The 14,184-nt window shown below is 36.8% G+C and overlaps 1 protein-coding gene across 1 annotated transcript in view; it reads right to left on the bottom strand.

Annotated features, from left to right (window-relative positions):
* Window positions 1-14,184, bottom strand: part of CFAP44 (cilia and flagella associated protein 44) — a 172,439-nt gene that overhangs the window by 129,454 nt on the left and 28,801 nt on the right. Inside the window, exons 4-8 of the mRNA XM_007947452.1 lie at window positions 11,634-11,796; window positions 9,514-9,616; window positions 8,965-9,181; window positions 6,153-6,267; window positions 116-280 (exon numbers count right to left, since the gene is read on the bottom strand). Coding sequence (XP_007945643.1) covers window positions 116-280; window positions 6,153-6,267; window positions 8,965-9,181; window positions 9,514-9,616; window positions 11,634-11,796 — 763 coding nt within the window. The remainder of the gene's footprint in view (window positions 1-115; window positions 281-6,152; window positions 6,268-8,964; window positions 9,182-9,513; window positions 9,617-11,633; window positions 11,797-14,184) is intronic.

A 14,184-nucleotide genomic window follows, 5' to 3' on the forward strand; every position in this document is an offset into this window, starting at 1 on the left:
CTGCGAGTAAATAATCCGTGATCCCCTTCACAAAATGATTCTTGTGAGGAATAAAAATCTGATAAAACCACTTGGATGATCTGCAAGCCATAGGTGCAGAGTGAAGAAAGCTTACCCTAATACATCCATCTGACCCGATAGTGATAACTTCACCCTCATCCAGCATTATCTGGTTAATGGAACCACGGTGGCAAGACTTCTTTGCAGCACGACAGAGTTCCACTTTGATGAGGCCTGCTTCCCAAAGCAACATGTTGCCCCACTCTGACCCCGAAAGCACCTGACAGGTGTAGGACAAGAAAGGAATATACATTAAAACAGAAAATGTGTATATATATGCCTGAAATAGCAGATGCAAAACATTTTTAAAATATTATTTTTCTTGATTATGAAAGTAAAAGAACTAAACATAGAAAAATAAGGAAAATTCAGATATGTAAACTCACTATCCCAGAAACTACCATTAATCATATTTTGATATATTTCCTTCTACCATGCAGTATATGCTTACATAATTGTGATTAAGCTATATGTTGCTAGTAGTTTTTCAATTATTATTGATTTTTTTGATATTGCTTAAAGACATAATCCAAGAATGGAATTACTGAATCAAAAATTAGAGTTCTTGATAGATAAGAGACTATTTTTTTAAGTGTGATAATACCAAATTTTATGAGAGGTTTGATAAATTGTGAGGCCATTGCTAAACCAATCAAAATTATAGCATCACAGTGTCCAATTTCAAACAAGCATAATCATCCCAAATGCCTCAAATTAACCCATTGAATCCAGCACTTCCCAAGGTACATACTGCCAAACACTTGATCTTAGGATATTAACAGGTGTTACATTACCTAATCCTAAACACCATATGAACTAGGTACAGTTATCAGAGATATCATATAGTTGTGCAGGTCAGGCACTCTATTTTCCCAAAAGGAACACCTTTTTATCATTCACACAAAGCAACCATATAGATCAAAGGCAGCCCTATTATTACTCTCATTTAATAGATGATGAAACTGAAACACGGTTAACTTGCCCAAAGTCACTCAGAGGAGTCAGGATTCAAACCCAGGCACTGTAGCTCAAAAGCCCTCATCCTGACCCATTGTAATACACTGCCTGAGAAGGCTGATGCTAGCATAAACAAAGTCACACATGTTTCTTTTCTCTAGGACCCCTTAGAGCCTTTAATATAGAAGTAAGTGTTCATTGGGAACCACCAAGAGGAATTTCTAGATAGCAATGATTTTGATGAGCAAAGCTTTTTTTCCACAGAGCTCCATGCAGGCTAATGTTCCATGAATGCCCTTTGGGAAACTCTGCTCTCATTCTTGCCAGCCTGCTCTAAGCATCTGCATCCCCATTTCCCTCTCACCTAGAATACTGGATTACTTTACTTATAAGCTCAGTCTCTTCTAATTAGTGGATCTACCTATAAGAGAGTGTATTTTATTAAATCTCAGCCTATTTGTGGTAGAATCTTTATTTGAACTTGTGTCATCTGTACAGTGACTAAAGCTACCACAGATCACCAACCCCTATAAAGCCTTCCTTTCTGAAATGTCACTCATATCTAGCTTCCCTTTTCCATTTGTCCTGAGAGAAGTCTAGGTTCCCATCCTCTTTCTTTAGGTGACACCAACAGCTTCCTTCCTAGTTCATCTTCCTGACCCCAGCCTTCCCCTCTAATCTGCCTGGCATTTTGTGGCCAAATTCATCTACTACTGTCTTCATTTGCAACTCCACTCTTCAAATTTACAGTAGTTATGACTGACCAATTTCTTACACAACAGGACCCTATTATACCGCTCAACCTAATTTTCCACTCTTTCCCAGCATAAATATTTTATTGTAATCTACCCTCTAAATATGTGATATTTATTCCTAACTCTGAACATTTCCTTTTGTCTCTCTCCCATATGAAACAGCTTCCTTCCCCCCCCCACCTCTACACAAACTCTATTGAATCTTTTAAAGATATATCTTAACACTTAAAAATAAAGATACATCTTATACCATGTTCCCCCAAAAAACAACAACAACAACAACAAAACCTGTAGCAACCCCATGTGATGGAGTAGAACAACCTCATAGGGTTTCTTAGGCTATAATCTTTTTTTTTTTTTTTCTGCTTTCTCCTTCATCCAAGTTATTATGTGTCTGTCTACTAGTTAGTGGTTTACCCTCTCTTTCTCCCTCACCCCTGGTAACCATCAAAGAATATTTCTTTTTTTGTGAAATCCATTCTTGACTTTTTACAATAGTGGTCTTATACAATATTTGCCCTTTTGTGATTGACTAACGTCATTCAGCACAATAGGCTCTAAGTTCATCCACATTATGAGATGTTTTGCACATTCATTATTGTTCTTTAATATTGGAGTAGTATTCTATTGTATGTATGTACCATAGTTTGTTGATCCATTCCTCAATGGACAGCCATTTACATTGTTTCCATCTTTTTGTTATTGTGAATAGTGTTATGATGAATATCGGTGTGCATATATCTGTTCACATCATGGCTTCTATTTCTCTAGGATATATACCTACTAGTGGGATGACTGGATCATGTGGTATTTCTATTTCTAGCTTTTTAAGGATACCACTTTCCACAGTATATGCACCATTTTACAGTCCCACCAGCAGTGTATGAGAGTTCTAGTCTCCCCACACCCTCACCAGCATTTGTTTTATTCTGGTTTTTTGAACTTTGCTATTACTGCTGGGGTGAGATGATATCTCATTGTTATTTGCATCTCATAATAGCTAATGATCACAAGCACTTCTTCATGTGTTTGTTAGATGCTTGAATGTCTTCTTTTCTGAAGTGTCTATTCATGTCCTCTACCTGTTCTTTAATATTGGATTATTTGTCTTTTTGTTGTTAAGGTGTTGAAGTTTTCTATTAATTTTAGAGATCAGCTCCTTGTCCAATATGTCATTGTCAATTTTTTTCCCAGTCTGTAGGTTCTCTTTTCACTCTTTTGGTGAAATCTTCTCATACACATAAGTGTTTAATTTTTAGGAGGTCCCAGTCATCTATTTCGTCTTCTGGTGTTTGTGTGTTTTCAGTTATGCTTAATAGTATATTTATGCCCTTAATTAGGGCCCATAAGTTTGTCTCTATTTTTTCTTTGATGTTCTTCATGGTTTTAGGTTTTACGTTCAGGTCTTTGATCCACCTTGAGTTCATTTTTGTTTATGGTATGAGATATGGGTCCTGTTTCATTTTTCCGCAAATCGATATTCAGTTTCGCCAGCACCATTTGCTAAAAAGACTATATCTTCCCCACTTAATGAGTTCTGGCCCTTTGTCACAGATCAGCTGTCCACAGGTAGACAGATTTACTTCTGAGTTCTCAATTCTGTTCCACTGGTCTACATGTTTGTCATTGTACCAGTACCAGGCTATTTTAACTATCACCAGCTATGTAGCAGGTTTTGAGATTGGGGAGTGTGAAGCCTCCTACTTTGTTCTTCATCTTTAGTAGTACTTTACTTAGCCGGGGTCTCTTTCCTTTCCATTCAATGTTGGTGATTAGTTTTTCCATCTCTTTAAAGAATGATGATGGAATCTGGATCAAGATTGCATTACATCTGTAGATTGCTTTGGGTAGTATTGACATTTTCACAATGTTAAGTCTTCATATCCATGAGTATGATACATCCTTCCATTTATGTAAGTCTCTGATGGTTTCTTGTAATAGTGTTTGGTAGTTTTCTTTGTATAGGTCTTTTATATCTCTGGCTAGATTTATTCCTAAGTACTTCATCTTTTGTATGGTTACTATAAATGGTTTTGCTTTTCTGATTTCCTGTTCAGAGTACTCTTTGTTAGTGTAAAGGAATCCAATTGATTTTTGTATTTGGATCTTGTACCCTGCCACCTTCCTGAAACTATCAATTAGTTCCAATAATTTTCTTACTGAGTTTTTAGGATTTTCTATGTATAAGATCATATCATCTGCAAATATAGATAGTTTACTTCTTTGCCAATTTGGATGCGTTTTATTTCCCCTTCTTGCCTTATTGCCCTGGTTAAGATTTTCAATACAATATTGAATAGAAGTAATGATAAAGGGCCTCCTTGTCTGGTACATATTCATAAAGGGAATGCTTTCAGTATCTCCTTATTGAGAATAAAGTTGGTTGTTGTTTTGTGTATATATATCCTTAATTATGTTGAGGAATTTCCCTTCTATTTTGTTCCCTTCTATATTCTATTTTGTTGAGCATTTTTATCAGGAATGGGTGTTCAATTTTGTCAAATGCCATTTCTGAGTCTACTGGTATGATCATGTGGTTCTTTGTTTTACCTTATGTGGTGAATTACATTGATTGTTTTTCTAATGTTGAACCATCCTTGCATACCTGATATGAATCCCACTTGCTATGGTGTATTATTTTTTGATATGTTGTTGGATTCTATCAGCTAGAATTTTGTTGAGAATTTTTGTGTCTATGTTTATGAGGGATATTGGTCTATAATTTTCTTTTTTAGCTATCTCTGCCTGGCTTTGTTATCAGGGTTATGATTGCTTCATAAAATGAATTCAGGAGTATTCCCTCCTTCTCAATATTCTAGAATAGTTTGAGTAGAATTGGTGTCAGCTCTTCTCTGAATGTTTGGTAGAATTTGCCAGTGAAACCATCTGTACCAGAACTATTTTTTTGTTGGCAGTTTTTTTAAGACTTGTTCAATTCCTTGTTTAGTTATGGGTCTGTTCATATTTTCTACCAGTGTGTGTTAATTTAAGCAGGAATGTGTTTCTAGAAATCTGTCCATTCTGCTCTAGATTTTCAATTGGTTGGAGTACAGCTCTTCATACAACAAAAACAAAAGCAACACACTGCTGTCAAGTCAGATACAACTCATAGCGACCCCTCCTTGGGTTTCTGAGGCGGTATTTCTATGGAAGTAGATTGCCCAACCTTCCTTCTGAGGAGTGGCTGGTGGGTTTAAACCACCAGCCTTCTGGTTAATAGTCATTCTGGTTAACGCCTTAGGCACTATGCCATCAGGGCTCCCAGCTCTTCATAGTTTCTGATACTATCCTTTCTGTTTTGGTTTATACCATGTTTGTCATGATCATGCACTGATCTCCATTTTGTGGAATTCTTGCAGTATTCAATATTTGAAGCTGAAACAATTTGCCATCATTTTATAGTCTGGATATGCCATTTAGCTAGTATCCAGAGATTTTTGTTTCCTCCTGTACAACAAGCTTTTGAATTGCAAATATTCCACCAGGTAGATTAGCAAGCCAATTGGTTCCTTAAAGGTAGAGGAATATTTGTGTGCTGGTATTTACTTATAAATGAGATAATCACAAATAATACTGTAGAATTCATTCTAATAGGAAACTAAATACAATACTAATGAAAAAGTAATCCTAATTAACTATTATTTCAGACAATATGCCCATAAATTTTATAAGAGGAAGAGAGTAAATAAATGAACAATATTAAACAGTAAACTAACTGATTAAAGTTGCAGTATTGCAGATGCCTATCTAAAGTGGCTCAATCTTTCTGAAGAATAATTTGACAATAAAAACAAAAGCCATAAGACTACATACAATCTTTGATTCAGTAATTCCTCTTGAAATATCATTGCAAAGAAAAAAAGAGGAAAGATTAGCAATATAAACCTTTGTGATTCTATAACACAATTAAAAGTGACAACTGTGTCATTATGTTGATAAATGAAAATGTTTTCATATATGTATGTGCATTATTTTGTAAAAAAAATTGTATATACATAAAGATTATAAAAATTTCAAGTAAGCATATTAACTAAAAATGATCATCTAAGAGACAAAATTAAATGTTCATTATATCTATAATTAGAATATCTGTTATTACCAATGGATAACACTGGAAGAGATTTTTAGGATATATGTATAAATAACTCAAACTACCAAACTCACCACCATCAAGTCGATTCTGACTCCTAATAACCTCTACTGGGTTTCTAAGTCTGTAAATCTTTGTGGAAGTAGATTGACCCATCTTCCTTCCATGGAGTGGCTGGTGGAATTTGAATTGCTGACCTTCTGGTTAGCAGCCAAATGCCTTATCCACTATACCACCAAATATATATTGAAAACATAATTTTATTATTGTAGAATAGCATCTGTACTTACCTTCCCATCAGGGAGCTCCATGTAGCCTTCTATATCAGTAGTGGATGTTTTGCCAAATCGACCTAGATATCCCTGTAGCTTAAGACCAGTGAATGTAAGAGCCATTTCCCAGAACCTGAAAATGAACAAGAAACAGGCTGACTCTACCTCAAAGAAATTTTGCCCGTTTTTATTTTAATATGACCCAAACATTTATAATTTCATAGTCATATATATAGTATTTCATTAATTCATTAATCCAATTAATACTTCTAAGTATCTAAATCCAAAACACATTGCTATTGAGTCAATTCTGACTCATCATAGCGACCCTATGATGCCCCATAGGGTTTCCAAGGTGGTAATCTTTACAGATGCAGAGTGCCACAGCTTTCTCTCATTGAGGCTGCTGGTGGGTTCAAACCACTGCTCTTTTGGTTAGCAGCCCAGTGGATAACCACTGTACCACCAGGCTCCCCATTGCCTATTACCAATACCAAATGTATTGCCATGGAGTCAATTCTGACTCATAGTGGTCCTAAAGGACAGACTAGACCTGCCCTAGTTTCCAAGGCAGTGAATCTGTGGCATCAGTTTGCCACATCCTTTTCCCCCAGATTGGCTGGCTGGTTTACACTGCCGACCTTTTCGTTGACAACTGTACACCTAACCACAGTGCCACCAGGGCTCCTTCCCTACCTATTAAACCAAGAAAACAAACCCACTGCCACAGAGTCAAGTCCAACTCATAGTGACCCCCACTGGGTTTCCAAGGCTGTAAATCTTTATGGAAGTAGATTGCCTCATCTTCCTCCTGTGGAGCAGCCAGTAGGTTTGAACAGCTGACCTTGTTGTATGCAGCCAAATGCCTTACCCACTATGTCACCAGAGCTCCTCTCCTTACCTGTTAAGCTACATGAATTAAGCAGTGGACAAAATAGACAAAAAAAGCCCTGCCTTCATGAGACTTATATTTTAGAGCTGTGCTGTCATACACAGTAGACACTAGTAATTTAATGTTAATTACTTTAAATCTACATTTAAATAGTCACACTAGTGTAATTTAAAGTAATTAACATTAAATAAAACTTAAAATTCAGATTTTCAGTCAGACTAGCCAATTTTAAGTGCTCAATAGCCACATGTGGCTAGTGGCTATCACATCAGAAAGCACAAAACGTTTCTATTCTTACAAAAAGTTCTATTGGGCAATTCTGTTTTAGTGGATGTAAAAGTTTTCCCCAAAATTCTAACTTACTAGCTGTTTTGAATCATTTTCTTGATCACACAGTGCCTTTATTTCCTCATGTATAACATGGGAATACTATAAGATTGTTGAAAAAACCCTTAGAACAGTGCCTAACACATAAAAACAATCAATAAATACCTAAGGCATCTGACTGCTAATCAGAAGGCTGGCAGTTCAAATCTACCAACCACTCCTTGGACGGAAAACTGGACAATCTACTTCAGTAGTAATACTGCCTGGGAAACCCAAGGAGGAGTCGTTATGAGTCAGATCCAACTCAACAGCAGTAAGTTTGGTTTTGGTTTATTATTAGCAATAAGGAGCTCTGGTAGCACAATGCCTAAGTCATTTGACTGCTAACCAGAAGGTTGGTGGCTCAAACCCAACGGACTGGGCAATCCATTTCCATTAAGATTTACCACCTCAGAAACCCAAAGGGGCTCACTATGAGTCGGAATCAACTCGATGTATAGTTTAGTGGGGTTATTTTTATTATTTTTTTTTTATTACTAGCAGTTTCTTATTAATAGTCTGAATGGATAAATAGTCCAAATGATGAAGACCTTGTCAAAAAATGAATTTGGCATATCCAACTGGACCTAAAATAAATAATAGAAGATATCAACAAGCCAATAATATGAAGCCAAAAGCCTAAAAGGCCAACATTTTTCTCTGAAGCTACATTAGGTCCCCTGATCATATGCTTCTATATATTGTTTTTCTTTTATAGTACTTCACACATGAAATTAGTTGTTCAATGCCTGTCTTCCACTCAAAGTTACAGTGCATAGAAAATATGCTTTTTACTAAATGGTGGGAAAGTGTAAAGAATTGGAAATTTTTAACTTACACCTAAGCAAGAATTCCACGGAGGTTATAATTAAAATCTGCTCAGTTATTCTATATTTCTAATGCATGAATAAGAACAAAACCAGCTTTAAATTGGAATAAGAGGGAGTTAGGATAGATAAGAGTGTTTTTCTCATAAAGACACACTGGGAATCAAGTTACAAGCAGGTCTGGAGTGGCAGGTTGTTATGCACAAGGTAGGATAGAACAAAGATGGAAAAGGACAAAATCATTTCATCCTAGAAATAGACTGGGATATGACACAATGAAATGAGTATGCAATTTAGAGTCCAAAGACCTGAGGTCCAGAGTAGGCTCTGCCACCATTTAAGTAACTGTGGGTCCCTTATCAGGAATGATACTGTTATGATCCTTGTTTTACAGATGAAGACTTTGAGTCAGAGATATCTGAACAACAAATTTAATGACAGATGTGAAAGTTCCATAAGAAATATCATGCCAGTGTTATTTATTAAGAAATGGGAAAAACTCTTTTAGGAAGAAAAGCCTACAAGAAGGAGCAGGCTACATTAAAAAGTCTGTTTCATCTATGCTGTTTCAGTGATAAAACCCACATATTTAATTTGAAAAGCTACACTACTAATTAGTTTGAAAAATAACACATTTAGAACTTTTCAAAATGTTAACAAGGGCAAAAATGTCTCCAACTCTTAGATCCTCTCAGAAAACACTCTAATGATTTCTACCAGCACCAGTATTAGTCAGCCAACCTACTTGATGTGGCCGGCTCCTGAAGTAGTAAGCTGCTCGTCATCTTCAGGGTTGAAAGTAACCTTAAAAACTTCCTGGGAAAAGGCTTTTGTCCTCAGTATGGGCTGCTCTTCTTTCCAAAGCCAGATGGTGAATGTGTAATCAGGGCTGCCACCAACAGATGCCAACAAGGTGCCATTGAAGTTAAAGTCCACATAGGCATATCCCAAGTCACATCCATCTGGAAGGATGAATGGAAGTCTAATGCATAAGGGATACATTTAATTCTTTTTGAAATTAAATTAGCAAAAAAACACAGAGATAGATAGATAGATAGATAGCCGAGAGAGAGAGAAAGAGAGAGAGAGAGAGAGAAAGATAGAAGAAAGATAGGAAGAAGGAAACAGGTAGGTAGGCCGGCAGGCAGAGAGAGAGAAAAAAAGAGAGCTAGATCTTATATATCTCCTACTGGTTCTGTTTCTCTGGAGAACTCTGGCTGATACAATAATGTTCTATCTTCATAATTTTCTTAACCTTGAAAAGGGAGTATTTTAAAGATTCTACTGAACTCACCTCGAAGGATTCTGTGGGGCCTCAGAGAAGGATATTCATAGATGATGATATTTGGAGAGGATCCTTTTTCAGCTACTGCAAAGTAAGTTTTGTTGGGGTGAACCTATAAAAATAAAATCTCACTAAGATTTACATAAAACAGTATTACTGATGAGGTAATTTGCATCCATTATTTTTTCATTTCATGTATTAAGATCTACTCCAATACATGGAACTCTGGTGGCACAGTGCTTAAAGCATTTGACTACTAACCAGAAGATTGGTGGTTTAAACCCAGCAGCCACTGAGCAGAAGGAAGATGAATCTACTTTCATAAAGGTTTACTGCCTCTGAAACCCAATGGGGTCACTATGAGTTGGAATTGGCTCAATAGCAATGAGTTCTGAGTTTTTGTACTCCAATACATGGCTCAGAAGTGGGTATCTTATAAATACTTGATGATGGATATAATTTAAACTGAAAACCAGGACAATTTTCATAAAGACTGCCATTTCTAGCTCTTCAATTTTTTAATTTGTGACTGGAGGAGCCAGAATGGTGGTTCCAGTTTTTATCACATATCAGAATCACTTGGAGGGTGTGTTAAAACATTGATGGCCAACCCTGCTCCCAGAGTTTCTGATTCAGTTGGTCTGAGTAGATGGTACACTTCTCGTGGTACCGCAAGATACCATCTTGACTGACTGCCTCTACAAAGCCCATGACCCTTACCCTGTGCCCATTAGTATTTGCACACAGTTTGTACCATATTATCATATACTTGTGTATGTTTAGTTTTGTTGTTGTTGCTGTTGTTGGTTTGTATATGAATTGTAAACTATTTGAATTCTTAGAGGTCATGAAATCTTCATTTAAATCCCTGCAGTATGTACTGTATAGTGCAAGACAATATTACATAATAGATCTTGTTGAGTTAATTACTCAGCCTTACACCAAACTCCCTGAGGACAGGGACTTTATTATGAACATATGCTATAGATAAATGATCAAGGAAGAGAGAAGTATGAGTTGTCTTTCACTCTCCCATCTTACTAATCTGTTTCCATAGTCAGTCCACCTCTAAGTTCTATCTGTGGCTCCCAGATTTTCTTCCTTTTGTCCACTCCCATTGCCAAGTTCCTACTTCACTCCTCAGATCCAGAATCTTCAAAAGTTTCTCACTCACCTTTACTTCCAATCTAAGCATGGAACTGCTGCTTGAATGAAACCTAAATCCTCAATTTCTCCTCCTTCCCCTAGCTCCACTCACACAGCCTAATCTGAACAGATGACCTTCACCAAACACCAAAGACATCAAGAGGCATTCCTCAGCACTCCACAGTCAGGTTGTTAGATACCTACGAGAGCATATCTAGGGATACTTCCATTTAAGGAGCATAGAATAGAAAAATACTAAGGAAAAAGATCAGTAACTGTGTCAAATGCCAAACAGTGGTCAAGTAAAATAGAGTTAGACAGGTATTCTTTAGATTTGACAACTGGGAGGATAATTTCAGTTGGGGTGGTAGGAAAAGAACAGACAGCGAAGTCTGGCGAGCAAGTAAAAAGGACATATGGTCTGAGAGAGGCCTTTTAATATGAGAATAAGTTGATTTAGTATATTTCTATGCTCAGAACGAAAAGTCTAAGAAAGCAGCAGCTGAAGATACAAGAAAGATGATTCATGGAGGCAGAAACCCAAGGAGGTGGAATCAACAGGCTCCAAATCACATGAAAGTCCTTTTGCCAACTACTTTAAATTACTGAATGTATAATCCATACATTACCTGCTAAGTTTTAATCATGTATTTACATCTTATTGTGTTGTATCTAATTATTATTTCAACTATTATTTGTGTAATTGATCTATTTTTACAGAATAGCAATGTAGTCATTCAGTATGAAAAAACCTGCATGATGTCTATGGCCTCGTTTCCTTACCTGCAAAATAGGATAATATTATTAGCATAATATTATAATATCACATGGAGGTAATGTTACTGATTGTAGTGGTTGTCATCACTGAGTAAAAATGCCTTGGAATAAAGATTAGCATGTACCTCATGTGACCCTGCAATACTGCAAATCATAGTCAACAGAGAACAGATTTTTTTTCCCCATGTTACTAAAGGCTATTATACCCCAATGACACCAATTCCTCCACCACTGCTACTTCGCAGGTAGGTCTGATTCTTGGTTTTCAAATCCAGAAGGATCAGTTGGTTCCCAGCTATGTACATCAGGGTATTGCTGTCCAGAAGTTGTAGGTTGGCTCGCTTTCTGCTGTCATAGCCAAAGGAATGACTGAGAGAAAGTTGCTAAGGAAAACAATGGCAACAAAGTAATCATTTTAGCAATGGGAAAAGTATAGATTTTAAATCCATAGAGATAAATGAAGTCCTGATACATGCTACAACATGGATGAACACTGAAAATATTACTCTGAATAAAATAAGTCAGTCACAAATGCACAAATGTTATATGATCGTATTTATATGAAATACCTAGAATTGGCAAATGTATAAAGACCAAACTTTACTAGTAGCTACCAGGGGTGGAAGTGAGGGGGAAAGGGGAAACAATTGTTTAGTAGAGGGTACTGAGTTTCTGTAATGGTGATGGAATAATTTGGAAACAGATAGTGGTGATGGTTGTACACCATGATAACAATGATAATGTGATTACTGTAATAAATTCACACAAAATATTTGAAATTCAATTCTATAGCGAAATTAAGAAAAATGATATATGTGCAATACAATATATAGGTAAAATGTAGTATGTAATATATAGATAATATATACTATGTAAGTATATATGCAATGAATCCACACCACCACACCATTCACTGCCGTTAACATTTCTTTTTCTCAGCTTGTTACTATATGCACAGTTGTTACAGGTAAGTGTGTATATATGTATCTCCTTCCTTGGAAGCGAGAATGGCCAGACGTCATCTCACCTACTTTGGTCATGTTGTCAGAAGGAACCATTCCCTGGAGAAGGATATCACACTTGGTAAAGTGGAGGGTCAAAGAAGAAGGGGAAGTCCCTCAACAAGATGGATTGACACAGTGGCTACAGTGATGGGCTCAGGTATAGCAAGGATTGTGAGGCTGGCACAGGACCAGGCAGTGTTTTGTTCTAGTAACAACATTTATGCTATAAAGTAAAAGTTCACTAATTCAAAATGTTGTTGTTAGGTGCCATCAAGTCAGTTCCAACTCATAGCGACCCTTTGTACAACAGAATGAAAATGCTCCCCAGTCTTGAGTCATCCTCACAATCCTTGTTATGCTTGAGCCCATTGTTGCAGCCACTGTGTCAACCCATCATGTTGATGGTCTTCTCATTTTTCACTGGCCTTCTACTTTACCAAGTATGATGTTCTTCTCCAGGGACTGCTCCCTCCTGATAACATACCCAAAGTACATGAGACAAAGTTTCACTATTCCCACTTTTAAAGGGAACTCTTATTCCTGCTTTTAAGGGGAACTCGCTGTACTTCTTCCAAGACAGATTTGTTTGTCCTTCTGGCTGTCCATGGTATATTCAATATCTTTGCCAACATTGTAACTTAAGGGCATCATTTCTTCTTCAGTCTTCCTTATTCATCATCCAGCTTTTGCATGCATATGAGCAATCAAAAATACCATGGCTTGGATCAGATGCACTTTAGTCCTCAAAGTGACATCTTTGATCTTTTAACACTTTAAAGAGATCTTTTGCAGTAGATTTGCAGACTTTCCCAGTGCAATATGTCATTTAGTTTCCTGACTGCTGCTGCCATGGGCATTAATTGTGGATCCAAGTGAAATGAAATCCTTGACAATTTCAATCTGTCCTCCATTTATCATGATGTTGCTTATTAGTCCAGTTGTGAAGATTTTTGTTTTCTTTACATTGAGGTATAATCCTTACTGAAGGCTGAAGTGTTTAATCTTTATCACTAAGTGCTTAAAGTCCTCTTTCCTTTCTGCAGGCAAATGTGTATTATCTGCATATTATAGGCTGTTAATGAGTCTTCCTCCAATCCTGATGGTATACTCTTCTTCATATTGTCCAGCTTCTTGGATTATTTGCTCAGCACACAGATTGAATAAGTACGGTGACAGGATACAACCCTGATGCACACGCTTCCTGATTTAAAACCATGCAGTGTCCCCTTGTTCTGTTCCATCAACTGTCTCTTGGTCTATGTACAGTTTTTGCATGAGCAGAATTAAATGTTCTGGAATTCCCACTCCTCACAATGTTATCCATAATTTCTTATGATCCACACAGTTAAATGCCTTTGCATAGTCAATAAACACAAGTAAACATCTTTCTGGTATTCTCTGCTTTCAGCCAGCATCCATCTGACATCAGCAATAATATCCCCATTCCATCTCCTCTTCTGAATCCTGCTCGAATTTCTGGTAGTTCTCTGTTGGTGTACTGCTACAACAAGGTTTTTTTTTTTCATTATTTTTAGCAAAATTTTACATGCATGTGATATTAATGATATTGTTTCATGGCTGTCACCTTGTTAGATCACTTTTCTTTGGAATGTACACAAATATGGACTCCATGGTACATAACAACAACAACATCATCACTACGGAAGTAGATTGCCCCATCTTCCTTCTGAGGAGTGGCTGGTGGGTTTGAACCACCAGCCTTCTGGTTAGCAATCAAGTGCTTTAGGCACTA

Source organism: Orycteropus afer, unplaced genomic scaffold (genome assembly GCF_000298275.1).
Source record: "Orycteropus afer afer isolate SDZICR_OR568_19922 unplaced genomic scaffold, OryAfe1.0 scaffold00184, whole genome shotgun sequence".
Lineage (NCBI taxonomy): Eukaryota > Metazoa > Chordata > Mammalia > Tubulidentata > Orycteropodidae > Orycteropus > Orycteropus afer.